General features: G+C 45.7%; 2 protein-coding genes across 7 annotated transcripts in view; one reads left to right on the top strand and one right to left on the bottom strand.

Annotated features, from left to right (window-relative positions):
- Positions 1-3,002: 3,002 nt before the first annotated feature.
- Positions 3,003-26,616, bottom strand: Caf1-55 (chromatin assembly factor 1 p55 subunit). Its single transcript, XM_037425200.2, has 13 exons — positions 26,055-26,616; positions 23,453-23,582; positions 17,953-18,003; positions 17,761-17,855; positions 16,447-16,620; positions 14,919-14,973; positions 13,654-13,714; positions 13,034-13,126; positions 12,874-12,941; positions 8,721-8,847; positions 7,037-7,249; positions 4,020-4,130; positions 3,003-3,494 (listed from the first exon to the last, which is right to left on the bottom strand). The coding sequence occupies exons 1-13, from the start codon at positions 26,071-26,073 to the stop codon at positions 3,426-3,428; spliced, it is 1,266 nt and encodes a 421-aa protein (XP_037281097.1). The 5' UTR covers positions 26,074-26,616; the 3' UTR covers positions 3,003-3,425.
- Reps (RALBP1 associated Eps domain containing) overlaps positions 26,461-26,821 on the top strand; it is a 52,103-nt gene continuing 51,742 nt past the window's right edge. For all 6 annotated transcript variants that reach the window (XM_075895759.1, XM_075895758.1, XM_037425196.2 and 3 more), the window contains exon 1: positions 26,461-26,595. The gene's annotated coding sequence lies outside the window, so the exon portion shown is untranslated. The remainder of the gene's footprint in view (positions 26,596-26,821) is intronic.

The following is a 26,821-nucleotide window of genomic DNA, read 5'->3' as shown; positions in this document are numbered from 1 at the left end:
CGAGATGCGCGTCTACAGCAGCGACAGTCATCATTGCGCGTGATTATCCAGTCAACGCATACATCCGCGTAGACGCTTTGAGAATGCACATAAGACATTTCGCTCTGCTTCCATCTCATCACCTCGTCTCACTTCGAACTTCCAGGCCCCACTCAGCATTCAGCACAACTGTAGCTCAGCATTGCGCAGTGCTTCCATTGCACTTCACGCATGCAGCACAGCCGCCGATACCATTATGGTGCCTACACCCACTCAAAACCTTCTTACAATTCCTGGCATCCAAAATAAGAAAAAGTCGTCGCATCTAGCCCTGAAACAGGCCACGTTACTTTTCCTGCAAGAGAAGCACAACGGACGCCTTTCACATTTACACGGATGGCTCGGTGTCTTCAGTAAGCTCTGCAGGGGCGGTGGTTATTCCCGCGAAGCACATCACAATTAAATTCATGACATCGCATTTGACATCGTCGACAGCTGCAGAACTTGCGGCCATACGTGCAGCTCTGGAGTTTATAGTGAAAGAACCGAGAATTTGGTCTATCTTCTCGGACTCGAAGGCATCTCTTCAATGTCTTATGTCACCCTTTCGCCATGGACCTAATGAACAGTTAGTAGCTGAAATAAGGCTTCTTCATCACCAAGCAATCGAAAAACAGCACAGCATAGTGCATCAGTGGATACCAGGTCATTGCGGTATATATAGCAATCACCGCGCAGATGAGGCCGCTAGATCTGCACACGATGGTACCCAATACACAGCCATCTTGTTCTCGAGAACCGACGCAGCTACAAGACTTCGTTCGCTTGCACGTGACCTCACACTGTTACAGTGCAACTCAACAGACTTCACAAACGCGCGCCTGCATAACTTGGATCCCGATCTGCAGCTTCGTCTTCCCCCAAGGATATCTCGAGCTGAGGAGACTCTTCTATGCCGCCTGTGGCTTGGAGTGGCCTTCACGAATGCATACTCTTATCTCATTGGGATGGCCAGCTCTCCTAGATGCACTTACTGCGATAATTTCTTCGCGAGTGCACCCATTTCAACGCGCAAAAACAAGAACTCACTGCAGCTCTGGATAGACTAGACGATCGGTCTTTGTCGGAACAAAGGATTCTGGGTAATTGGCCGAGCCCATCCTCAGCCCAGAAGGCTTTGAAAGCTTTGCTGCGCTTTTTGCGGACAACTGGCCTCAGAGACAGACTTTAGTGTTTTATACTCTTTGATGTTGCCTTTTCTCTGTCGCAATTTTTTTTTTGTAATTTCTCTTTCTCTTCGCAACATTTCTTTTTAACATCTTTCATTCCCCTCACACTTTTCCCCAGCACAGGGTAGCCAGCCGGTCTAAGAACTGGCTAACCTCCCTGTCTTTCCGCTTAAACTTTCTTCCTCCTTCCTCCTCTGAAAGGCCGCTCTTCTAGTTTTCGCACCAATCAGGAATTTTTTTTTTTCTTTAAGCGCGAGTGCCCCAAGTATTGATGGGCTGTCCAAAATGAAGCGATGTAGCACGTTTGACGTTTTTGGTAGCAATAAAAGGCACCTGTTTGACGCTCCGGTTGTGTTAATTTACCTACGTACCTGCCCCCTCCCTCGCCTCCGCTGAAAGGGGTCCTCCATCACTTCCACCATTCCACAAGGCGTCCCCGACACATCCATGGCCGAGAACCACTGGATTAAAGAATGCCCAAGAGCCTCTGCAGAACCTTATGGGGGTACTCTTCGAGACGAGTACGCATAAACAACCAAGCGCCAAGGTCGCTGTACTCCTCTACCCATTGGGAAAAACCAGTGGGTTCCCGGTCAGCACTGAGAATCGAATTCGGTAACCTCCCGCATTGGAAGCGGACGCTTTAACTATGCAGCCACCGCTACAGTACGAAGTACATACCGTAGCTAGTTTGCTGTAAATCGCAGTCTCCATGCAGGTTAACCGATATTTTTACAGTGCTGAAGGAACCGAGTGGCCGACGACAATGTGATCTCGACGCTGCAGCCAACAATTGATTGGCGAAAAGCCATCGACAAATCCAGCCAATCTCCCTTGTACGCTGCGGCTGTTTTTCTGCCGTATCGCAGTTTGTCTAGTGGTGCACTTTCTAAACGAGTTCCTTCTTCCTCACCGTTTCTAAATAGAAACATTGAGAAAGAAGCCTCTTATACCAGACAAAATTAGTCCGGACCACGAGAATTTAAAAATTTATTCCTATCGTCCTGCATTGGTAAAGCCGTGCCACGCCATTCCACGTTGTGCGACAGCCGAAATATCGCGTCCAAAGCTGGCACATGACAAAGTTACTGAAAGACCCGTGGAACCCGAGAAACGTCCACAAATCGACCTGAACTACTGCAGACAACTTCACGGAACCACGGCAACCGTACATCTTACTTGCGCGCATTACAAGGGGTTGTCCAACCCATGTCTGACCTAAATGCCATCATTTAATCAGCGATTTGCAGGCAAAACAACGAGCATGCATACAAACAACAATGGCGACTGCCTATGTTTCGAGTTTCGCGACAGCTGGCCGGCTGCATGAATCACCCTTTCAAAACACTCGGGTCATATGATCGTTCTCTCTCGTCGCAAACACGACTGAATCAGTGTGTTCAAATGCTTTCTCTTCATTCGAGAACCTAAAAAAAAAAGCCGACTTAACTTTTAGTATTGTTTTGTCCCTTTCAGTTTTCATATTCAAGCTTATCGCATCCGAGTTGTTTTGAAAGGGCTTATTCACATTAGACTGGCTCGAATGCGTCTGGCGCTGCGGTATCGAGCGGTCAGCAAACCTGTAAGCTAGTTGAAAATGAACTGCCTCAGGATATAAAGCAAACACGGTGCACTGACGATGACATAGGCGAGTCCACGTGATGTCATTTACTACTTCGCATATGTCATTTACACTATTCACTATAACAATCCTGCTGTAGCTATATGCACTACGGATGGTCAAACTGCAAAATGCCAACATGAACGCTGTTATGAAGAAAGTAGTTTACAAACTCCTGGATGCAAAGTGTATTTATTCGGCTTAAAATGCGGTTGGATATACTGAACCAATAAATAAATACTTTTGGAACAATAGATGAAGCTGGAATGGTAACGACCAACCTCTCGGGAAATGCCAAGTATTTTGCAAGCCCTTACTGTTTTGCAATGTTTCGCTTACACATAAAAAAAAATAAGGCAATACGACGAGCAGATCGTGCATAAACTTAATGTGCTTTTGTTTTTAATGAATATGCCATATTGCCTTCATAAACTGAACAAGATAAAAAATGACCGTACAATGCAACCTGCCAAAAGGAAACTAGGGCAGTTGTCAAAAGCAGGACAGTGGTGGACGTGATTATGAGTTGTACAAATAAACACAGATGGCAGTGGCAACACAGACTTGGACAGTCGGTGTCAAGTGCCACACCCAATTTACGACGCCGAAGCTTCGAGCTCGGTAGCAGGGGTCTCCTGCTCTTCGTCGTTGTAGATGTTTTCAGCCTAAAGAGAAAAAATAAAGAATTTTCATTACAAATACATCGCCTGTTTCTCCATCCAAACAGATAAATAATATAAGACATTGTAAAGGAAAATTTATTTCTCAAGGACTACAAGTATTGCAGTTGAGTTTTAGGAACATTGATAAAATGCAATCATATCTGGTACAAAAATACTTTCTACACATCTGATACTTGTGAAGAATACACCTGGCACACTGATATAGTGTCAAGGTGTGCAGCACCTTAGCGTGTTTTGCACGTGCAGTGCATTTAAACATTGTTGTGATTATTGTGCAGTGCTGTTTATAGTGCAGATATTAGCGATTTGGAGGGCATAGGATATAAGTGGCCTATCGTATACGCCGTACTAGTGTTTGCCATCACTCCATGAAGGAACTTTTGCATAGTGTACATGTGAAACATGTGGCACGAAAATGTACGCAATTAGTTCAGCTCGCTCGATGTCTTATTAATGGCAGACACTAAAACTGGGATTCAATTTACTCATAACAGAGCAGGCACTTACCATCTGCCAGACCTGCATGATGTTATCTTCAGACACTGAGCAGATGACCCACGGCTCATTCGGATTCCAAGAGAAGTCCGATATTTTGGCTGTGTGGCCTCCATGAATGAACTGCACACAAACATGAATCGTCAATGCCCAACTGAACGTCTCACCCGACGAATAGCAATTGTCCCAGCAGTTAAAACATTTTTCGCAATACGCCAGCATGTTTTTAGCACTACATTACCAATCTAATAGAGCAGCATCAGTAACACTAGAGTTGCAACTCTGCATTGCACTTTTAACATTACATCATTTTATGTCAGCGTAATTGTGTTAGCACACTGCCTAACAAAACTGGACTAGTCGGAAGTGCGCTAGAAAGGCACCCAAAATACAAAAATCTGAGCAAGAATTGCTTTTGAAGGAAAGTGCATCACTTAATTACAAAGCTAAATAAAGTTGGAAGACTCAATGAGGTGGTCTAGTGCTTATGTTGCTCCACTGCCGATTTTGAGGTCGGGCGATCGAACCTTTGGCATGTTTTCATAGAGTCAAAATTTCTAGAGCCCTCCTCTACACCACCTTTCATAGTCATGTCATGGTTTAGGGACATCAAGATAAAGTTCCACGAACGCTTCACGGGTATTATAATCTGAGCATGTCGACCTGGAGTGTCATTACCAATGAAATCCATTGTGAACGAAATTGCATGTAGAATAGTTAAACCTCGATATCACGAGATTGTTGATATAACGAAGAACTTATAGCTTCCTATCAATATGCTTCAACATAACGAAGCTTGTTCATCCATTATTTCGATGGAAGTTTCATTGCTGCCTCAACAAAACACTGATAATAAACCAAGCAATTGAGCACAAGTGCCTGAACAATAAGTGTACTGCTTTACCATAAGCCAGACTTTCGAAGTTTGTGTTACATTTAGATACATTTGTAGTTTACAGCGAGTCTCCAGGTTTTTTCTCCGTAGCTAAGTACCGGCAAGAAAATGGTAGGTGTAACCTTAAGAGACAAGAAGAGAGCAGAGTGGATTAGGGAACAAACGAGGGTTAAGGATATCATAGTAGAAATCAGGAAGACGAAACGGACATGGGCCGGGCATGTAGCGCGTAGACAGGATAACCGCTGGTCATTAAGGGTAACTAACTGGATTCCCAGAGAAAGCAAGCAGGTTAGGGGGAGACAGAAGGTTAGGTGGGCAGATGAGATTAAGAAGTTTGTGGATATATATTGGCAGCAGCAAGCACAGGATTGGGTTAACTGGCGGAACATGGGAGAGGCCTTTGTCCTGCAGTGGACGTAGTCAGGCTGATGATGATGATGTAGTTTACAGTGAAACCCCATTAATACGTACCTGCCTAGGATGGCAGTCTAACTATGCACTAAGCATACTACGCATTAATCACCAGCTATGAATTCGCATCTCCCGATATGCGCCATCACCGCCAACAAAGGAATAAATTCAGTGCCACAAGACAGAATTCCTAGAGTGCCTGCTGCAAAGCCATTTCTTCCTTTTTGCTAAAGTGCAGAATAGATTCTATCGTGCTCGCACAACCGTCCCATAGCACACGGCCGAGACGCTAAGAAACATTTCTAAACTACTATGGGGTTCGAGATGACAAAATGGACATAATCGGTCATCCGCGATACACAAGTTCCGCCGTCTGTTGCTAAGCGAGAACTGATGCAGTCTTTTCTTAAATGCTATACCGTTGCAGAGAGCCAAAGCGTTCACCACAGAGGTGGTTGCGTGCAGCGCTTCGCCTACTCTGCGCACAACACGACTGCCGACCCGCTTGCTGTTTAGTACACCCACTCTGCTTCAGGCCATGCACAGATAGGGCGAGTAGCCTATTGGGCTGACGCGACGATGGCGAGCTTTCTGCAAGCGATGCGCTCTCAGCAATGCTCCAGCAGTCCTAGCAGCGGACGGGGGCGCATTTGGGCTGTCGCTGAATAAATGTGTGCAAGAGTGCTGCGCTTGCTGTACGGCACGCGTGTTAGCATAATACAGCAAGGTTTCTCGGTGCCTGCGACCCGCCATGCTATCCTACACGACAGCGAGGTGCTTGCGCTTTTATAAAAAGGTGCACGCTTGAACACAGTTCCATACAAAAAAAACGGCACTGATTGCGGCCTAGCACATTCAGGTAGTCCCCTACTAAAAGCATGCAGTAGGATTAAAGAAGCGCTACACCATACGCGGGTGCCCGGACAGATAGCTAACGATTATTTCTGTGATAAGGCTTTTCATTGACAATAAGCCATACCGGCGCGTTTTCTCGGTGGTCGCCTTTCTCCTATGATTACCCGCAAAGTCATCGCCGCAATCGTGTGGAAGTCAGGATAACCGACTGGCTGATCTCCGCAATTAACAACATGTCCGGAAAACATTCGCAGCACACTGTCGCACTAAGTTCAGCGGCGCAGCAAAATTTTCTGGTGCGAAATTTCATTGCGGTATGCAGTTAGTGCGCACTAACTGGTAGGCACAAGATTAACACTATGGTTTAAGCAGTCCATGAATGCATTCATCTCTACAAGACTCGGTCGGGGGTTTATCGCAACTATGTTTTAACCATTAGTACGTTTAAAGCAGCTATGCACTAACTAGGTTTTACTGTACTACTACAAATCGGTAAACCACTTTTAAATGATCAGTTTGACCAACACGAAGTTACTCAATTACGTCAATGCTCTTCAGGATGCAGATTAATTCACCTTCACACCGTAACCTCTTGGCCTGCCCTTTCTGTTAGCTTGGATGACCGAGCAACCACCCAGAAAAGGCATTTGCAGGTCCCAGGTTTTAATGCTGGCCCGATTCTCGACTAGGAAGCATTTCTTAAATACCATTGCTTCCTTCACAGGGCCACAAACAACTAGCTGACAATTTTTTTCCCTTTCACTATCCCGGGTGAATCTTGTTTCCAAGAAGCCCAGGAAAAAAACCGAGTACAAAAAGTGCTGCCATCCATCTTCAGCGAAAGAACTTCACGAGCAAAACGCACCAAGAGCTCCGGAGGGCCGTCCTCGGCGTCCTCTGCAGATTGCTCCTCGCCGATCTTGCTGAGGTCCCACACGTGGAGCCGTCGATCGGTGCCGCTCGAGGCCAGGATGGTCTCGTTGTGAGGCGACCATTGCACTTGGAAGATCTCGTCCTTGTGCGACTCGAATGAGTGGAGTTTGAGCTTCAGATTCCGCAGATCCCACAGTGCCACCGTCTGCGAAAGAATATTCGTGCCAGGGGTAAACCACATGTTTGATCTGGTATTCTCTTCATAGTCTAGTACTTTGGGAACCTCGACTATATTTTATGCCTTGAAATTAGCATGCTATATAATAACACAGGTGAATAATGACAAAGCGAGAGGCTCTGTGCCAACAAGGATGCATGTGCATTTTCACGTAAAAGTGTTCATTCTTTCGACCTAGTGTAAAAAAATGAAAAATGGAGGCAATCGGGGAAATACAGACAATTTGCACTAAAGAAGAGGGACTTCGAAGGACACTAATAATGAAAAAATGACGACCACTACAAACAAGAAATAATGTCCTGGGTGGTACAAATGAAGTCCCTCTTAACACACAAAACTACTCTAAGCAGTCATTTTCAGCTCGAGCTGTGGTCAGAATGATACCTTGGTCGAGAGGTCAGTGCTAATATTAAACACCCGAAAAAAAAATAAAACATAAAAGAGAGTTCTCCTTTCAACAATATTAGTATTTTACCAAGTTTCATTTTATGCACCTTGTCAGCCGTGTGCACATGTATGAATACATAGCAGCAGAAAATGACAATGTAATAATACAAAACAATTATCATCACAAGGATTAGAATTGCAATGTTTTTTCAACAAGGTAGTCGGCAATGAACTGTTCAACTGCACAGCATGTGCCGAGATTTAGTGCAAGCGATTGATCAGCACTATAACTGCACTCCGACTACTTTTCTCGAGTTCGAGAGATTGCCATATTAGGCGCCGCTTCCGGCTACAGCGCTCGGCAACCGCCTCTGAAAAGAATGAAGGAGAAACAGCGATGCCCTCGTTTGTGTTGCGATAGTTATGCGCCATGTAACAAAAATGAAGCCACTGCTTTGTTGCAAGTCATCAACCTGTTGCTGCTATGAATGACATTGCAGTCCACAACCCCCTCACAATTCCTAAGGCACCAGAGAAACAAAGGTTGTGCACAGCAATAAACACAGTAGAAGAGCTATTGTTTTAGCATACCCAGTATTGCAATAGGATAGAAAGGTGGGCTAGTTGGTAATTCATGATGGTTCAGCGAACTGGGAGCGCGGGGGTAAACACAGACAAAGCAAAGAGGAGGCACAGAGCACGAGCTGTGTGCCTCCTCTTTGCTTTGTGTCTGTTTACCCCCGCGCTCCCAGTTCACTGAACCATCATACCCAGTATTCCCCCACTGATGACTAGTGGGGGTTGGACCCTAATACAGTCGAACCCCCTTTGCAAGAGACACTGCAAGAGACACTAACGTAAGAGAAATGAGCAAAGAGACCGGTATGCTTGAATCGATTTGGTGTTGCCAAGATAAAACATTCGTGGAACCCTGCTTACCACATACAGAAGACAGGACAGGCTTCCCTCTGCATGTCCCTTATTAAGGGGTTTAAGTGTACTTAGCTTGATTCCTTTTTCCTGTAGTAAAGATGCATGTGGTCATACGCACCTTGTCAGCTGAGCCTGTTGCCAGAATGAATTCGCTATATGGGTTGAAGGAGAGGCAGTTCACCTCAGCCGTGTGCGCATCAACTGTATGGCTTGGCTTATTTGTGTTGTTTGAGCGGGTGTCCCAGCTGAAAAAAAGAAGACAATGCACAAGGTGTAGACAACACACAGATATTTGACGAAGTGAAAGACAACAAGAAAAATCTTGTTCATTCAAGCTTCACAGACACATTAACCATTAACTGAATACCGCATAGAGTCAATAAGTCAACCCCCCAACTTGCAACCCATTATAGGCAAAAACAAGTCTCTGAACAGTCTCATGCTACGGCCATAGCACACCAGTAATTCTTCTCAAGAGGGAGTGAAGCGAAGAAACATTTATTTGACCGTGAAACACCGCTTAAGACTCGTCGTCACTTGAAAGAAGGATGCCGCAGGAACAATCATTGCCATCGTTAGAGCCACTGCTGCTGCTGCTCACCATCGGAAGGGCTGCTGATGGTATCGAGATGCCGCATGCGGGAAAACGCCGCGTGGACCATGTCGGTTAGCAGACCATACCAGGCATCATTGATTGATTTGTGGGGTTTAACATCCCAAAACCACCATATGATTATGAGGGACGACGTAGTGGAAAGCTCCGGAAATTTTTACCACCTGGGGTTCTTTAACGTGCACCCAAATCTGAGCACACGGGCCTACAACATTTCCGCCTCCATCGGAAATGCAGCCGCCGCAGCTGAGATCCAATCCCACAACCTGTGGGTCAGCAGCTGAGTACCTTAGCCACTAGACCACCGCGGCGGGGCACCAGGCATCATTAACAGATTGGGCCACTTCACCCAAAAAGCTCGGTTTGAACTTTGCTAGCGGAATGCACATATCTTTTGCGATAGTACGCGCTTTTGCTTCAATAGTCATCGCAGGAAACACTCAGGCTTTTGCTTCTCTGGTCGTGAACCCAATCTCGAACCCCTCAACGGCAGGGTGTCGTCCAGACTTCGGTCCGCGTGCCCCAGCGCATGCGAGGATCTTGGTCTGTTTTCTGCATTCCCTCAAGCACTTTTCTGACACATTTAACTTCTGCCCTGCTTCAACATTGCTTTTAGACTCTGCATAGAGTATCGCTTGCCGCTTGGAAGCAGCGCAGCACTGCTGCTCGTGTAGCGGTTGCATCTTGGCATCCGTTGAGCAGCTTTTTAAATCGCACACTTTTCAAGAGAGGTGAACGCACAAATGATGAATAGGCGCGAGTGCAAACAGACATGAAGACGCTTGTGGGCACCTGTGACTGGTCGTGTGGTTTAGTTACCTGCGAAGTGTTGCCAATCCACATGGTGCTGCCTGCTTTTCGGCGGAACGCCCATGGTGCTTAGCGAGAAATTTGGATTTTTGAATTGCCTAGTCAGCAAGCGCTGTTATAAAAAACGCTGTCCACTAAAGCTAGAACCGCATGTTGAGTCTTTCGCGAGCGGTAAAGGTCACGTTTTTTCTGCGAGCGAGAGATGCATGTAGATTTTTTTATGACAGATAAACGTGTGTCATAGTGTTGGCGATAGAAAATCGTACATCATGTTTCTTCGCGAGCCAAAATGCACCATCATACACATATGCGGCGACTGCCGGTGTTATTGCAGATCTCGCCCCACACATGCATGGATATGGTGGCGCTACTATTGAAACCATGATGCAGTCGGCGACGCATCATGAAAAAATGCCGCTTCTCGGACGTGCCATTGCTAGTACCTTCTCTAACCACTATAGCAATACTGTAGTTTCCCACTCGTCGCGGCTCATCATAAAAATGTCTGGCTTCGAAAGCGGCACACGCGCATGGGGAGATGCCAGCTCTTGCGACTCCATTGCCTCTGCAGCTGATGTTATCGATGCGTTGAATAGCAGTGGATCCCGAGGACGACGACTCTTCATCAGATTCCACAGAAAAGTCAACTTTACGATTCCATGTGTAGACCAACTCTGATGATTGGTCAGATCGCCAAACTTTGGGAGGCCATTTTATGGGGAGGGGACAGAGTTGTAACTGGCAATGTACGGCAACTAGTTATCACGAGTGTTGAGAAGAAAAAAAACAAGGTTTACACCGGCACACATCCGATTTCAGAATGAATCTGCACATTACACTGTGCATAAATGTGTTTAATCCACAATTCCCGTTTTTGAAGTTCAGTCACAATGCACCTGTGGTGCAATGATAGCATGCTCATTAGAGATGGGTTTTTCACTAGCAGTGATGGAAGCAACATTTTGCTTTTTGGAGCAGAAAAAAATGCTATAGCTTAGGGTTGCTATTAGCGTTTTCAAGCAGATGCATGTTCCCAACGACTCCTGAAGTCTATAACACTACTTAAGCATGAAACAAATATTTATATTTATTATTAAACACGCTGTATGCTAGTATGCAGCTAGTATACAAGCAGTATAGTTGGCGTATATCATGGGGGGGTGGGGGGGGGGGGGTCAAGAGAGTTTGGACTTTTCTGGTGTTCAGGCTGGGGAGGATACCCCTTGCAAGTGTCCCACTTGAGATTTAGCTTTAGCAGATGATTTAGTTGAGTGAACAGTCAAGTCTAGCACAATTAACTTTTTAAATGGCTCTTTATATTTTGCATACACGTGCTAAATTTGCCTTATTTGTGTGAACTATAGAAATCGAAAAATGGTGAAAAAAAAAGATACTGAATAAAACAATGCAATTGCTCGAGCTCGGACCCCATGCTTGCTTTTTAAAGTTTTATTTGAAAGTATGATTCAATTCTTATATAAAAAATAGAACCCATATTAAAGATATAAATTGGACATCACGGCCTGACATACAACCCCTCGAGATTTTTCTGGATTTACGCCACCGAGTAGCATACTAGGACGATAGTGTATACAGCTCCCTTTTGGTTTCGCTTAGTGTCACTGGATGGTCCCATGGTTCAACATCTTTCTTTTTAGTTTGCCAACATCCTTTCGGAGCAGGTTTGCAGCAGTTACTAGCAAATATTGCACTTTGGAGCAGCATTTCTCTTTTGGAGCAGCACTTCCAGCAGTGCACTAGCCTATCAAGAACACTTTCATTAGTCAGTTGGACGGCAACAGTCCACGAGCCTCCACAACTCGCATGATTTGATGCCAGCTTGTGGGAAGCCATAGAATCACTAGTACCACAACCTCAGCATAATATCAGGTTTTAGGTCTCAAAAAACAAGATACGATTATTAGAGATGCCCTAGTGAAGGGCTCCGGAAATTTCGACCATCTGGTGCTCTGTACTGTGCACCGCCGCTGCACAGTACACAAGCTTCTACCGCCGCAGCCGGGATTCCATCCCACGACCCTCGAGTCGAGCTCAACAGCATCCGTTAACCTTTACGATTTCGCATGCACACTGCAACAAATAAGACTACTGTACACAAAGTCTGCACAAAGACTACCGCATAAAGCATTGAAAGCACAAGCAGGACAAATGCACGCATCAAGGCGGAACTAGTGTTTGCCACAGCCACTGAGAAAAACTGACCTACACGGCAACGGCACAGTTCCAAAGATAAAGCAACCAATGAAATGTCAACTGCAGTTACAAGTGCAAATTGATGTTACTATCATTCCCACATAGTTCCCACTGATTACTGTGGCAGTGAACACTGCACTGATTGTGTTCATTTGTACGTACTCCAGCACATGTGCAACTGGAGGAGTAGGCTGTGTGGTAAATGTGCATACCAGGACAACGGCAATGAAGGAAACAAGCAAGCAAATACAAAATAAACTATTCACTGATCAATAAATTTCCCCCAAAGCTCAGCTGTGTGTAATGTTTTACATTTTTCTCTTTAGCACCCCTTTTGCCCCAATATTAAATGCGTGCATTGCTATACATGCCCTCGCTACTGCCAATTAAAATTTTTTTTCAGTGCGCTCCTTGAAAAAAAACGACTAGACAGGCTCTATGGTGCAACTACTGAAAGTACCTGCTTTTTCGTCACTCGGTCAGTTAGAGCTTCTGATCAGCATGGCATCACGTTAGCCGTAATCTTATGTGAAATAAATTACCTACATAAATAGGAATGCCTGAAATCGCAAGCCAACTGCATATCCCAGCGCTTGTACGGCATTACAAAAAACCACAGCCAGAATGTACTTACATCATCAGTTTCTGGTCATCTGCTACCGATCCAAAAAGGCTCTCGTGGAGAAGGTGCCATGCCACATCCTAAAATACACAATTGGAACAAGCGATATGAGAAACACATCTGCTAGAACGTTTCAACCAGAGTGAAGAGAAAAGCAGACCAGCCCACTCACTTCAACAACGGCGGTGTGTCCAGTGAAGATGGTTTTAGCGTCAACCACTTTATTCTCTTTTGGAGTAGCATTGATGTCCCAGAGACAAATGGTCTGGAAAAAAAAAAAAAAATCAAGAAGTGCCCATTTTGCAACACTGCTCTCAATAACCTTACAGCAAAGCGACCGTTGACTTGCACGAGTAGAGCCACTTCATTACTACATTCAAAACAAGAGGACTGTCCAAGTTAGTGCAGTTGACGATTGTCCCGAAAGAGTCTAGACCCTGGACTTGACCAGGAAAATTACCAGGAAGTTTACCAGGACCAGGAAGTTTACCTTTCAAAAAAATTCTGTGGCTCTCTTCTGTAGACTAAATTCCAGGTGAATGCTAAAACTTTTTCATAATGTGGCCTTAATTACAAAAGTGAGATTGGCTTTGTCAAAGATCAGAAAGCAGAGATCGTTGGTATGTATTCACTACAGAAGGTGCAGTGGGAAAACACAGGCACAAGTCACCCTTTTCTCTTCTGTTCCGAGCTCCTCTCTTTTGCATCCCCCTCCCCTTACAGGTTTTGCTTGTGGAGTGTTTTGCAAGCACATGAATATATACATACATATATATATTGCATGCAACTCACGTGGTCATCTGAGGCACTCAAGAGGTGGCCATTGAGATTAGGGTTCCAAGAAAGACCGTATCTGTGAGGAAAAAGACAAAATACGGATTAATGCACACAACATTAATGAACACAGCAAAATGCAAGTGCATGCATGGCTCGTCTCACACCTACAATTTTCAACTGCACAACCAGTATCAAGAGAAAACCGATAGAGACGGGTCATTGCTTTATGGCGAAAATTCGTTACCACATTCAAATCTCTAGAAATACAGTGTGCCTAAATTTACCATAAAGTCGATAGACGTCTTTGGATACTGTGTTCATGCTAGAAGACGGCGCTTTGCCTAAAATGAACTTTCTATGGTCAATGTCAAAGGCAGGGAGTAGGGCTACCACATATACAGTACATAAGTCCCGACAGGTTTGCATGATGCAAGTGGTGGGAGTACAATCTCTTGATCTACTGCATACATTACATACCCGGTATGTACAAATACAGAAAGCCTATGCTAAGAGAACTTTTTGTTGGGCTAGTTGGTAGAGCATTTCGAGCGCTGCGTGTTTGATGCATGGGTGTGTTCGTGTGTGAGTGATCTTGTCAAGTTTTCGCGCTCGAATTAACTTTTCGAAGAAAGCCTATCGCTAGCATTTCTCAGAAAAGCGTGGTCAAGTCTCGCAAGAGTTCCAAAGAAACATTCATGTTCCCGCATGGTCTGGGAAATTCCTCAAGCAGATCTTTGGGCTGTATTCATACATCATCTTCACCACCATAGCAAATTCTACTGCATTTCAGCATAAGTCACCTTCATGCAAAAAGACAAATGTGCTGCAGTTACATTGTCAAAAGCAATGACTTTATTTGGAGCTATCTTCAGCGATTGTACGACATGCCTGCTTCAGTCATTGGCATAGCCAGAAGAGAGTTGAGCCCTCCCTTCCCCCCTTCCCTGAATTTTTTCATTTTGTGTGTATGAGCAATTAAAAACATTTACAAACAAATAAAAAGAATTGACCCCCTTCCCCCCCCCCCCCCCCCCCCAACAAAAACTCTGGCTATGTCCCTGGCTCCAGCTGCATAGATGCAGAACAGTATCGTGCAGCGCATAGTCCTACAATTTCAAAACACTGATAAACCCACGCTACAATTACGTTTCAAGTGAACATGTCAAACATAGATGTCCAGTTTAAAGAGAATGTTCCCCTTTGATAGATCAGAGTTTATGCACATTAGCAAAGGCTACTTTCACAACTGGCCATGAAGAACGATGAACTGGCATGCTCACCCTTCCTTCTGATGACCGCGAAGTCTGAGATCAGGACTACATTCACCGTTGGGATCTGGGGGCAAAAGAAATACATATTCAGCTCAAAATCAACAGGGTGTAGGTAATAGGATTATCATTAGTGAAAAATGGGCAAGGTGATGGCGACTTCTTCCACCCTTGCTTATTCAACTATGTGTATCAGTAAATCTTGCAGCTTGGATCATAGTTCAAGGTAAACTGGTGTGCGAAAATGAAGACAAGGACACAAAGATTAGAGAGGCACAGGCCTTGTCCTTATCGTGTGTCCTTGTCTTCATTAGTGCACATGAGTTTAGCTTGACCTATGTGCATAATAGTTCATTTAAAGCCAAGCCAACATGTTAAATGTTAATATTCAAATGTTTCTATAACCTCCCGTGACTTAACAATGAGAAATGTGTCCAAGAACTTGGACAATGGAACACAGTAGGCAACGGCTTTTAAAGCTCTTGCTCCTTCTAGCGAGCAACTTGTTGGCTGCTACTGGGACACCTGCTGCTATTTAGTGAATATGATAAAACTTTTCCACCTCTGCAGAGACGGGGCAAATAGTGGGATGAAGCACGTGAGAGTTTTGCAGCAGGTGCCTAGGAAGTACCCAGCAGACTCAGTAAACAAAACTCCAGCTAAACTGAACACAATTTCTAGGTACCTTGACTTTTCGTTTAGCGAGAGTACTGTAGGTCGGTTTTTATGCATGGGTTAATACATACGCATTAATTTGTGTTCATAAAAACAGAAAAAAAAAACTGCATAGCTGGATACCAGTTCCCTCTTTTCCCAGAAAAGTCTTCCTAGAGTTTCAATGTTCAATGTAACGGACAACGAGCTACGGCCAAGTTAACACGAGGTACAGAAAAATTACGCGACACTTTTCACCATTGCGCTTGGAATAAGCATTTCTGCGAAAATCCATGGCTTTAAATTCACCCAATGGTCTTGGGAGGATAAAGAGCATAATAGAATGAAACAGAGAAACTTAAAAATCGTATACAGATAAGTAATGGGCCTTTTCAGGAGATTTGCATGCACCACGATTTTCAGGGATCACTGGGGGCACCATTTGCAAATTATCACAAAAAAATGCCTGCCCCCCCCCCCCCCCTCCCCATGGATTTTCCACGAACTTCAGAGGCCGGTCACCCATAGTTTCGATTTCGGCAATCTCCGCTGGAGGCGATGTTTAGACCTGTAAAAGGGCCCATTGTACAGATGCCATTCTGAAGTCGCTAAATTCACAATATTCCACAATACAATCAAACCTCAATATAACGAACACAGATATAACAAAATATCACTTATAACGAAGTAAATCAAAAATAGGCTAGCAATAGAAACAGAGTTAGGAATATACCTTTATAACATATTCGCTGATCTAACAAACTTATTTTCCCGCAAGAAGCTTGTTGCGAGGTTTGAGTGTACTTGCAATATACTTTAGCAGGATAGATACATTATTTTTCAACAGAATGCCCCCTCGCACAAAAGTGAAGAAGGGATGACTGACCAGGCTTTGAGGGGTGCTTGGTGTAGTCGAAGATTAACACATCGCTCGAGGGGGTCTTCGTGGCGATGATGCACGGGTTTTGCGGCATGAAGCGCGCTCGGTTGACTTCCCCCTCGTGATTGATCTTGATTTCAATATCAATCTTCCCACTGACAGATCCAAAACCACCGAACTCTGCAACGAGGGAGATGAAAAACACAAATTGAGACTAACTGTGCTTGCATTGACAAGAAGTTCAACCGGTTCACACTTGAGATTAACCACTAAGCGACACAGGGTTGACGTCCGTGAGGACTCGTTGAGTTCTACAACCCTTTGATGAGATTCGAGGCCATATGTAAAGATTGTGATGCAATGTACAGTAGAGCGACAACATCCCATCACGACGCTTTTCTTGGAAAAAAAAAGAGCACTAGAGACCGCGCATAATGAATCTTCTAACTATCGCTGCTTAGTTTTAGTATCTTTCCCCACGGTGTTTTTTTTTTTTTCAGTTCACATCAGACGGTGAAAATAGAATGCTTGATGGGCTGCATTCATGAACAAGCATGCAAGTCTTGTCCTGTCTTACATTCTATTCATAAAAGCCAAGCTCTGAAACATGTGCGACTGATGCATCCAACACTAGTACATACATCAGACTGCAAAAACTTGAGGAAGTTATTTTGAGTTAATCCCGATATATATGTAAAAGGAATATGCAATACACAGATAAAGAGAACTTGCAGTTATCAGTGGTTAGTATCAATTTACAGTCACAGTGCATGCATCTCAAGCTTAATAAAAGCTCCACTAGCCTGTTACAATAGACAAATATAGGCAACAACATACTTTCAACACATGCCTACTACAATGGCACGAAGCTAGGAACAGATTTTGAGACTGCACAGTCCTCTTGACATGCATAACGGAGTCATCGCTACCATGTAAATAAGCATTCAATCCATTCGTACCACTTTAAATGAGCAGAATGAGAACTTAATATTGTCATGTCGTGATGTTCGCAGAGGCAACAGACTGCCTGTTGAAGATGAAACTTTATTTGGGCGAACTTGTGACCAGGATACTGAAGGTCAGATTACAGCAACACACAGGCACTCATAGCAGCGAACAGAGCGTCACCCGTCAATCAACTAACAAGCGATGACACACGTCAGCATTTATACATGTGACATCTAATATTCCTGCTCTATAGCTAGCGGCCACGTAAACGATAGAAGAATCTGTACTGTTCATATTATCTCGAAGCCACAAGACAAACACGTATAATGGTGCGATAAAGAAACTTTAGAAAGGAGCTTGTCAATGTCTTACCTCCTTTCTCGCTATCGTAGTGAGTTGCATCAAACTGAGCATCTTCACTTGGCAATTGTACGCTTGCTATGAGCAGGTGGTTCTGTTCATCAGATCTGGTCAGTGGGAGAGAGTGGGAGAGATTTCACATCAGTGATAAAGCAGTTAGCATGCTTCAAAAGAACAAAAAAAATTTAGAACAAGAACACTTACGTGTGTGTCCCCAAAATGAGCCTGTGGATGCTGTAGTCCCTTCCCTCAGGGCTAGTGAGGCAGAAAGAAAACACCCTGGTCAACAGCTCCATCTATGGCAACTCAAGATCTTACAGAATGCAGAAATACTATTGATCAACAACTGAAAACGCTGATGTCCTTCAAATTGCACTAGAAGTTTATTCACAGAAGTAAAACTAGGATGTTGACAAGTTAGCGAGCGACGCTTCTTTCAGAGATTGATCTATTTCAGAGTTGCGGGATCTCAAAGACAGCCCACTCTCCATTCTGTTTCGGCATCAAAGCTGCCATGCCCATTATGGGAACAGTGCGAGCGTGGTGCTCCTAATGGCCAGGCTCGTACATTGCAGGCGAGCCAAATTCAACTGATGTTCTCATCAAAAACTGGAATGACCTGAATAATGACAGCATTGATGCACTTGAGGTGGACATTGGCAGTGCGAAACCAAAGCAATGATCGACACTGAAAGAGTATCAAAGGGTATAATACAAGCCAAGAATTTCATCAACAGAGATGCATGCCGCACTTACCGGCTCCGTAAGGAGATATTAACAAAAATTGGAAAAATTTACGAAACTGAAATTCTACTCGAAAGATACCACTGTCCTGATAAAATGAGTCGATTTACCATATTTACGATGCATTGTCAGCGCACGACAACTGCTCGCGAGCGCGAGCTGTGATGTCACACTCACCGAGGTGCATGCAAGATGCGCATGTTTTGGTCCCTTGCTTCCTTTTCTCGACCTCTTCTCTCATCCCACTCTTTCCCTTCCACAAAAACTCTGGTGCTTTGGACCAGCTAAAAGCATTGTCCACTGCTGTTCATACCAGTTTTGGGAACTGAAGTGGAAGTTGAGCGAGTCAAACGACGCGGGCGACGGCTGGCATTGTTGACTTGCCGATTTCGGGCATGTGCGACGGCAACGAACGCCAGCTTCTCTAGTTCACGACGCAGCTGCTAGATGCGACAATTTGTGAAAAACACGATATTTTTCAGTAATCTGCCTGAAATGAAGGTTGTCTATCGATTTCAGGGTCCAATTTTTCAATATGACTGAAAATCTTGGGAGGGGCGAAAATTTTGTTCAGTATCTGTTTAAGGAATACGTCAAGAAACTTGTGGTGCACCGAGGGCAAGAATGGATATTGCCCCAAACCACCGGGCTGTGCTGCATGCTTCTCGGCGATGATGTATTGCCACATTGAATATGCAGCACCAAGAGAACAACGAAGAACACACGCAGCGACAGAAGAAGACGAGGTTCTTTTCCGTTCAGTTTGCCAGTGTTCTGGTACAATTAAAGTGAGTTTCCTGTATTCGACTGCTGCTGTTTCTGCATTGTGACACTGGTGGAGGCGCTGGGTACATGTTCGGGACGCCTGACAACAGCCCTGCATCTAGTCCAGAAAAACTTCTGCGCATCGACACCCCCGTTCACCGCAGCAGCCGGCGCCTGTTAGGCCTCAGCCCGGAGTTTGGTCCATTGCCGGAAAGCGTGACTGTGCCAGAAAGCATGACGGCGCCTGGAAGCACTGGCCCCAACATGTCCAGCCCAAGCACGACACAGGTGACTGTTTTGAACCCTCGACTTCCGGTTGACTTCCACAAAAACGCATATGAGGATGCACATGACTGGCTCGAGGAATTCGAGCACACAGCGAATGTTAACGGGTGGAATACCGCACAAAAATTGGGTTACGTTTATTTTCCGCTTCAAGACGGAGCCCGAACGTGGTTCACGAATCGCGTGTGGTCGTCTTGGGACGAGTTCCGGCAGAAGTTCCTCGACACGTTCCCGAGCACTGAAAGACGAGAAATCACACAGCGTCTCCTCGAGTCACGGATTCAGAAACCAAATGAATCCGTTACGATGTTTGTTGAGGACATGGCGCGGCTATTTCGTCGAGCAGATCCTAATATGCCCGAAGCCAAAAAGATTAGCCACCTCATGTGGGGCGTTAAGGAGCAGCTCTTCGCTGGTCTGGTACGAAACCCGCCTACAAGTGTGGAGGAATTCTCCAAGGAGGCGACATCTATCGAACGTGCACTGCATCTACGTTATCGCCAGTATGGCCGCCCAACCCACAGTGCACCGATCAGCCTGGCAGCCACGACCACAGCAACAACACCCGACGAAGGTTCTTTGCACCAATACGAGAAATCGTACAAGAAGAGGTCAAGAAGCTCGTCGCCAAACCGAATGACTGCGCGATCGCCTCAGTAACGGAAGTTGCACGCCAGGAATCAGGCAAGCGCTCTCGCTTCCTGAGCCGAACACGAGCACTCCCAGGGCAAACTATGCAGACGTAGTCCGCCGACAGCCAGCGAACGTGCCGACACCACATCAGTACCACCAGCAACATACGCCGACAGTGCCTTGGTACTACTGAAAAACTTCGACACCAAGGCGGCCACCACTTCGCAAAACTGACATCTGGCGTACCCCTGATCATAGGCCCCTGTGCTTTCACTGTGGGGAAGCAGGCCACATCATTCGGTATTGCCCGTATCACGACGCAGGGTACCAAGGGTTTCCTTCCACTGTTCCTCGGCGCCATTTCAACGGAACACCTGACGTCGACACGAGTGTCATGACCCCGCGGGATGGTCTACCGAAGGTTTATTGCCAATTTCTCCCACATAGCCTCGCCGTTAACACGACTCACAAGAGAAGACGTTTCGTTCACATGGGGCGACGATCAACAGTTGGCATTTGACGATCTCCGACAACGCCTGCAGACTCCGCCTGTGCTTGCTCACTTTGATGAGGATGCTCCTACCATGGTCCACACAGATGCCAGCAACGTGGATTTAGACGCTGTACTCGTCCAGTGGCAAGACTCAGCCGAGCGTGTGATCGCATATGCTAGTAGGACGCTTTCCCGCGCCGAGTCCAACTACTCCACAACGGAAAAAGAATGTCTTGCTGTCGTATGGGCGGTTATGAAGTTTCGTCCGTACCTCCATGGTCGTTCCTTCCACGTGGTCAGCGACCATCATTCCCTCTGCTGGCTGACCAACTTGAAAGACCCGTCTGGTCGGCTCGCACGGTGGAGCTTACGCCTTCAAGAGTTTGATATGACGGTCGTGTATAAGTCCGGACGGCAGCACGCCGACGCCGATTGCTTATCAAGGTCACCGATAAAGCAAGACAATGACACAGAAGATGACAGCATGGCGTTTGTAGGAGTCATCGACACCACTACGATTTCGTGCAAGCAGAAAGAAGACAGTGAGTTGCTTCCCCTTATGGAATATTTGAATGGCCAGACAACAACCGTCCCTAGAAGATTTGCAAGGAGCCTGCCGTCATTCTGCTTACGTAGTGGTGTTCTCTATAAGAAGAACTTTTCTCCCAGAGGAAGCACCCACCTACTTGTTCCGACGTCACTCCGCGAGGAGATACTTTGTGCTTGTCACGATGAGCCAACGTCTGGTCATCTCGGATACACACGCACATTGGCCAGAATCCAACAGAAATACTACTGGCCAAGACTTCCAGCTATTGTGAAGCATTACGTGCGCACGTGCCTCAATTGCCAACGACGAAAATCGCCACCGTTGAAACCAGCTGGACTATCACAACCAACTCAAGTGCTCACGGTACCTTTTGCCCAAAGTGGAATGGATCTCCTTGGACCATATCCGACTTCCCATGCTGGCAACAAGTGGGTAATAGTCGCCACTGATTATTTTACGCGCTACGCGGAAACAAAGGCTTTGTCAAGTGGCACCGCCGTTGAAACCGCAAGATTCTCCGTGGAAAATATCGTCCTGAGGCACGGTGCTCCGACAATCATAACGGATCGAGGTGCCGCTTTCACGTCAGCGCTCCTGAAGACGGTGCTTGAGCTCAGTCGAACAGCCCATCGGAAAACCACTTCCTATCATCCACAAACCAACGGCTCAACAGAACGCCTCAACAAGACTATTGCCGACATGTTGAGTATGTACGTTGACGTGGATCACAAGAACTGGGATGACATTCTACCGTACATCACATTCGCCTATAATACAGCGCAGCAAGAAACTACACGAAGAACGCCGTTCAGTCTCCTTCATGGCTGTGAAGTGACGACGATGCTTGACGCCATGTTACTGCACGACTGCAATGACATCGATTTGGACGCTGTATCTTTTACCCATCGAGCAGAAGCGAGGCAGCTTGCGCGCGTCCGAATCACCCAGCAGCAAAACTACGACGCCCAACGCTATAATCTGCGACACCGACATGTCTATAGGGCCGGCGACAAAGTCTGGGTATGGAGTCCTATCCGCCGCCGGGGACTGTCTGAAAAATTGCTGAAGAAGTATTTTGGCCCCTACACAGTTTTACAACGCCTGAGCGACGTTAATTACGTGGTCGTTCCCGACAGCCCCTCGACAACTCGCCAGCAAAAACCAAAAATCGTGCACGTTGTGCGAATGAAGCCCTACTTTTCGGACTGATTTACACCATACATCTACTACACCGTCTTTTGTAGAAGAGCATCGGGACGCTGCTCTCTGGAGGGGGGCGAATGCCTTATTGAATATGCAGCACCAAGAGAACAACGAAGAACACACGCAGCGACAGAAGACGAGGTTCTCTTCCGTTCAGTTTGCCAGTGTTCTGGTACAATTAAAGTGAGTTTCCTGTATTCGACTGCTGCTGTTTCTGCGTTGTGACAGTATTCCCTGTCTTTATGAATAGGATTTTTTCATGGAATTGCCAACTAACCTGGCAATTCAATGAAATAGTCGAAAAGGGACTGAAGTTCTAGCAAAATTGACATACCGACGAAGAATGTGGGTGGGACAACTAGAGCAATGTAAGAGACAGAAGCTGCAGTGGCTGCTCAAAAGAAGCAGGAGAAGAAACATTAACAATCTGAAGTATTCATCTCTCAACTCACTGGGGTGCCTCTCGCACACATTTGTGTCGTGGGATGCAAATGGGCATGCATTGGTGCTGGGCCAACATGACCGGGTCTCCACCCAAGGTGAGTGTGCTTTGGTTGCCCGAGAAGTATCCATATCTCCGAGAACCACACTAGCAATGCCCCTTGACAAGACGGGGCGCCATCACTTCTCATTTTTCTTAAGAAGAAACAAGAGAAGGTAATTAACAGAAGTCCAGTGTCTAGTGAAAAACAAGGCATTAAGAGCTGCTCAGGACAGCGATAGCCATGCCAGCTTGTTTCAACTACTGTACTTGTGCAATGGAAATGCAAGCTGGAAGGGTAGCAAGACAAATAATTGATTCATTTTCATTAATTGCTCAGTTTATTAGTAAGGTAATTATTAACTAATCTATCCATTACATTCTTGAAGGATGCAATTGCAATTAATTTTTACCCTGTAACGTACACAGATCTGGTTAGCTATGACATTTTGTAGGTAGGAGCTGAAAGAAAGGTATAAAATATAAAGTACCATGCCGTGCTTAAGCCACTGAGCCAGTGCATGTGCAAAAACTGGCCGACAGCACTTACCGCGTTACGTCTGGGAGCCACTGGGCCGTAAGGCTGGGCCACTCCAGTGCGTGTGTCATTACGAGGTCATAGAGAAAAGGAGTGTTCTTCTTCCATATCTTGTACTCCTCATTGATCACCCTCTCTTCAACTGCGCAGACAGCACACTGTTACCTCAACGCCCGCAATACGACAGCAGAACGGTTTAGTCTAAAGTAAGCAGCACTACAAGTGATCACACGGGCGCATTCCAAACACACTATTATATGTAAACCCTGGTTGAGATCGTCATCATCACCATCAGCCTCACTACGTTCACTGCAGGACAAAGGCCTCTCCCATGTTCCGCCAGTTAACCCGGTCCTCTGCTTGCTGCTGCCAATTTATACCCGCAAACTTCTTAATCTCGTCTGCCCACCTAACCTGTCTCCCCCTAACCCGCTTGCCTTCTCTGGGAATCCAGACAGTTACCCTTAATGACTAGCGGTTATCCTGTCTACGCGCTACATGCCTGGCCCATGGCCATTTCCTCTTCTTGATTTCAGCTATGATATCCTTAACCCCCGTGTGTTCCCTAATCCACACTGCTATCTTCTTGTCTCTTAAGGTTACACCTGCCATTTTTCTTTCCATTGCTCGCTGCGTTGTCCTCAATTTAGGCTGAACCCTCTTTGTTAAGTCTACAGGTTTCTGCTCCGCAGCTAAGTACCGGAAAGATACGGCTGTTATATACGTTCCTCTTGAGGGATAGTGGCAATCTACCACTATCCCATTCTTTACTTGTACCTAAACGTAGTACAAAGGTCATGAGCACTTCATCTCCATTGAAATGCAGCCAATGCAGTCAGGATTCGATGCCATGACCTTCAGGTAAGCAGTCGAGCCTATAACAACTAGGCCACCATGGCAGGTACACATATATCCAAAATAGCCTAATCTAACCATACAGCCCCTGCTTTAAATATGCAAGTTAATTAATTTGCACTTACTAAGGAGGCTGTAGTGGAACGGGGATGCTGTAGTAAAACAGGATTGGCTGGGATTGCTGGTTAGTCTAAGAACTTGAGCAGCACAGCGCAGTGGTGCTCATGAATTTATTGAAGCTCGATGCAAAACTGCTTTCAGCTACCCATTACCTTTATCGAAACAACAACAGCCATGCCTGGCATTTATGCAGCCCTTGTTAAAGTACATTTTGCAAGAAGCATAGTTCCATAAAATTTGTCTCCAGCATGTATTTATCAATTCTTAATCAAGTGTTTTTTTTCATGTACTCCTTAAACAGAGGGTGTCAGTGCCGCACGATATGAAGGTTATTGAGCAAGCGTCGGCTTGTCTACCCAGGAACCTAGCGGCGCGCTCTAGAACAGTGAAAAATCAAGACTGGGCATTCTCTCCCTCGTCGATTGTTTCATGCTGCGACAATGGCCCCTAGGTCAAACTACAACCCCCTTTCTTTTAAGCCTTCCATTAATTGCGATTAAGTGCCTCCCTACTTATCTCCACGGGCGAATAAAAATTTGCTAAGCCGATGCTTTGCAGTGCTTCGTTTAAACAGCTTCCTCAGACGGGAGTAATTGCAGCTTAAGGAACAGCAAAACGAGCGAGTGATGCTTACGTAATACCACCCCCTTAAAAAAGTATTTGGGAATGTGGTGCTGTTGTAGTTCTTGGCCGATGCTCACGCGATAACTTTGAAATCGCGCTCGACTGTACATTTAGAAGAGGTGAAGTTTCACGTGGCTTCTAATCACTCACTGATAATGAAGCGCGCCTTATCGCAACTAAGAAAACTACAAGTGAAACGGTCGAGTGAAGAAAACAGTCAAGAGTTTTTGCCTAAAGCAGCTACTAGCCACAAAGCTACACGTCTACGTGGCTTGTGGTCGGCAGTATCTGAAAAATAAGTTCTGGTTTGTTTAAGTACCAATACGCCGTTAGGATTCATGCGACGTTAAACGAAACTACGGACTATTTTCGAATATTTAACGTGCATGCAGAACTGTGTACCCAAGAGTATCTGCACTTCACAACCATCAAAATGCGGGGTCGTTGCGGCCGGGAAGCGAACCCGCGACCTCGATGCTTCGGCTGAACAAAAGAATACCACACCAGAAAGTCCGTGTGCGACACCCATTCAGTTGTACCCATGTCTCAATGGTAATAAAATATTATAAATAAGCTATGAAAAAAAAAAAAAAAGCACGGCATGTGATGGTACGTGCTTTAGAAAACTACGGTACATCAAGGCATAACGCAATTTAAGTCACTCGAGCTTATAACACAAGCAAATGCGGTCAATTCTGGGAGGTTCTCTAATCAAATACGTAAAATCTTTTACGCAATAACCACGATACGCGGACAATGCAAACTAAATTAGGCAAGGATACGTGTAAGGCGTAGCCTAACATCACGACGATGTCTTTCCTACGTGCGGCGTAAACATTGATACAAAGTTATCTGGAAATTCATTGAGCACCAATTTGCGAATAACGATTCAAATATCACGCCCTTGAAACGCAATAACCTCGAAACTTAGCCGCACGGCGTCCACGCCAGCTTCCCGGTCAGACACCCCCGTACAGCCCCACGAAGCAGGAGCATCCACTGCTCTTTCGCTTACCGGCGTCCTTGTCTGCCATTGCTGTGCCTCGAGATGCTGCTCAACAAAACAAAACTGCGCTACAGTCGCTGATGAATGGTCCTAATGGTGCCGGTGAGCCCGTATTTTTGACAAGATTTTACAGTGAGCGCCGGCTTCTTCAAGCGAGACAATGCCGGCTGACATGCGCATACCCTCGCCGTCTCGCGCCAAATCCGCCAACCAGTCACGATATCTCAATCGCGATTGGCTGTGATTAGCGCCAAATTTTCACCTTATCGCAACGTTTACGTTTAATCTGTTTTAGAAAATAAAAATAAAGAAGTTGTTTAATTTTACGATCCGGACCGCGGCGTTTGCTCTCGCCACAAATTTCCTGTTCGTACTACAACTGTGACTAAAAAGATACAAATGAATTTATTTTACTACGGCCGAATGTCGGCACGGAGTGGGCATGGTTGGCACGGTAGACGACGAAGGATGGGTTAGTCGCGCGGTGCTCGTTTTGCGTCGTAAAATTCGCACGGAAGGCTAATTGGTCACCGACTCCATGGCGGTTGAGGTACGAGACGTTCTTTTCCCGTCGGCCCCGCAATCCCCTGTGCCTTGCACCTCCTGATAGCGTGCGTAGAGGCTGAAATAGCCGGCAGAGACCGGATATCTAGGCCTACTATTTTTGTCATGCTGTACGAGTGTTTGGCTGGTAATTGCCGTCAAGCAGCGGTTCAGGCGGTTCCGTTGCAGCTCGACGTGTGTCGGTTTCGTGTTCACACCTACGCGAATTGAAA

Source organism: Rhipicephalus microplus, chromosome 5 (assembly GCF_043290135.1).
Source record: "Rhipicephalus microplus isolate Deutch F79 chromosome 5, USDA_Rmic, whole genome shotgun sequence".
Taxonomy (NCBI): domain Eukaryota; kingdom Metazoa; phylum Arthropoda; class Arachnida; order Ixodida; family Ixodidae; genus Rhipicephalus; species Rhipicephalus microplus.
The sequence above is the reverse complement of the archived record's forward strand: the minus strand, read 5'-3'. Positions and strand labels throughout refer to the sequence as shown.

Excerpts from the sequence above, each read along its gene's own strand:
- Caf1-55 (XM_037425200.2), bottom strand. Across the intron at positions 14,974-16,446 it reads CAAGCACCCCTCAAAGCCTG|ATCCCAACGGTGAATGTAGT; the intron begins GTCAGTCATCCC and ends TTTTGCCCCCAG. Across the intron at positions 12,942-13,033 it reads GACACACCGCCGTTGTTGAA|GATGTGGCATGGCACCTTCT; the intron begins GTGAGTGGGCTG and ends TGTGTATTTTAG.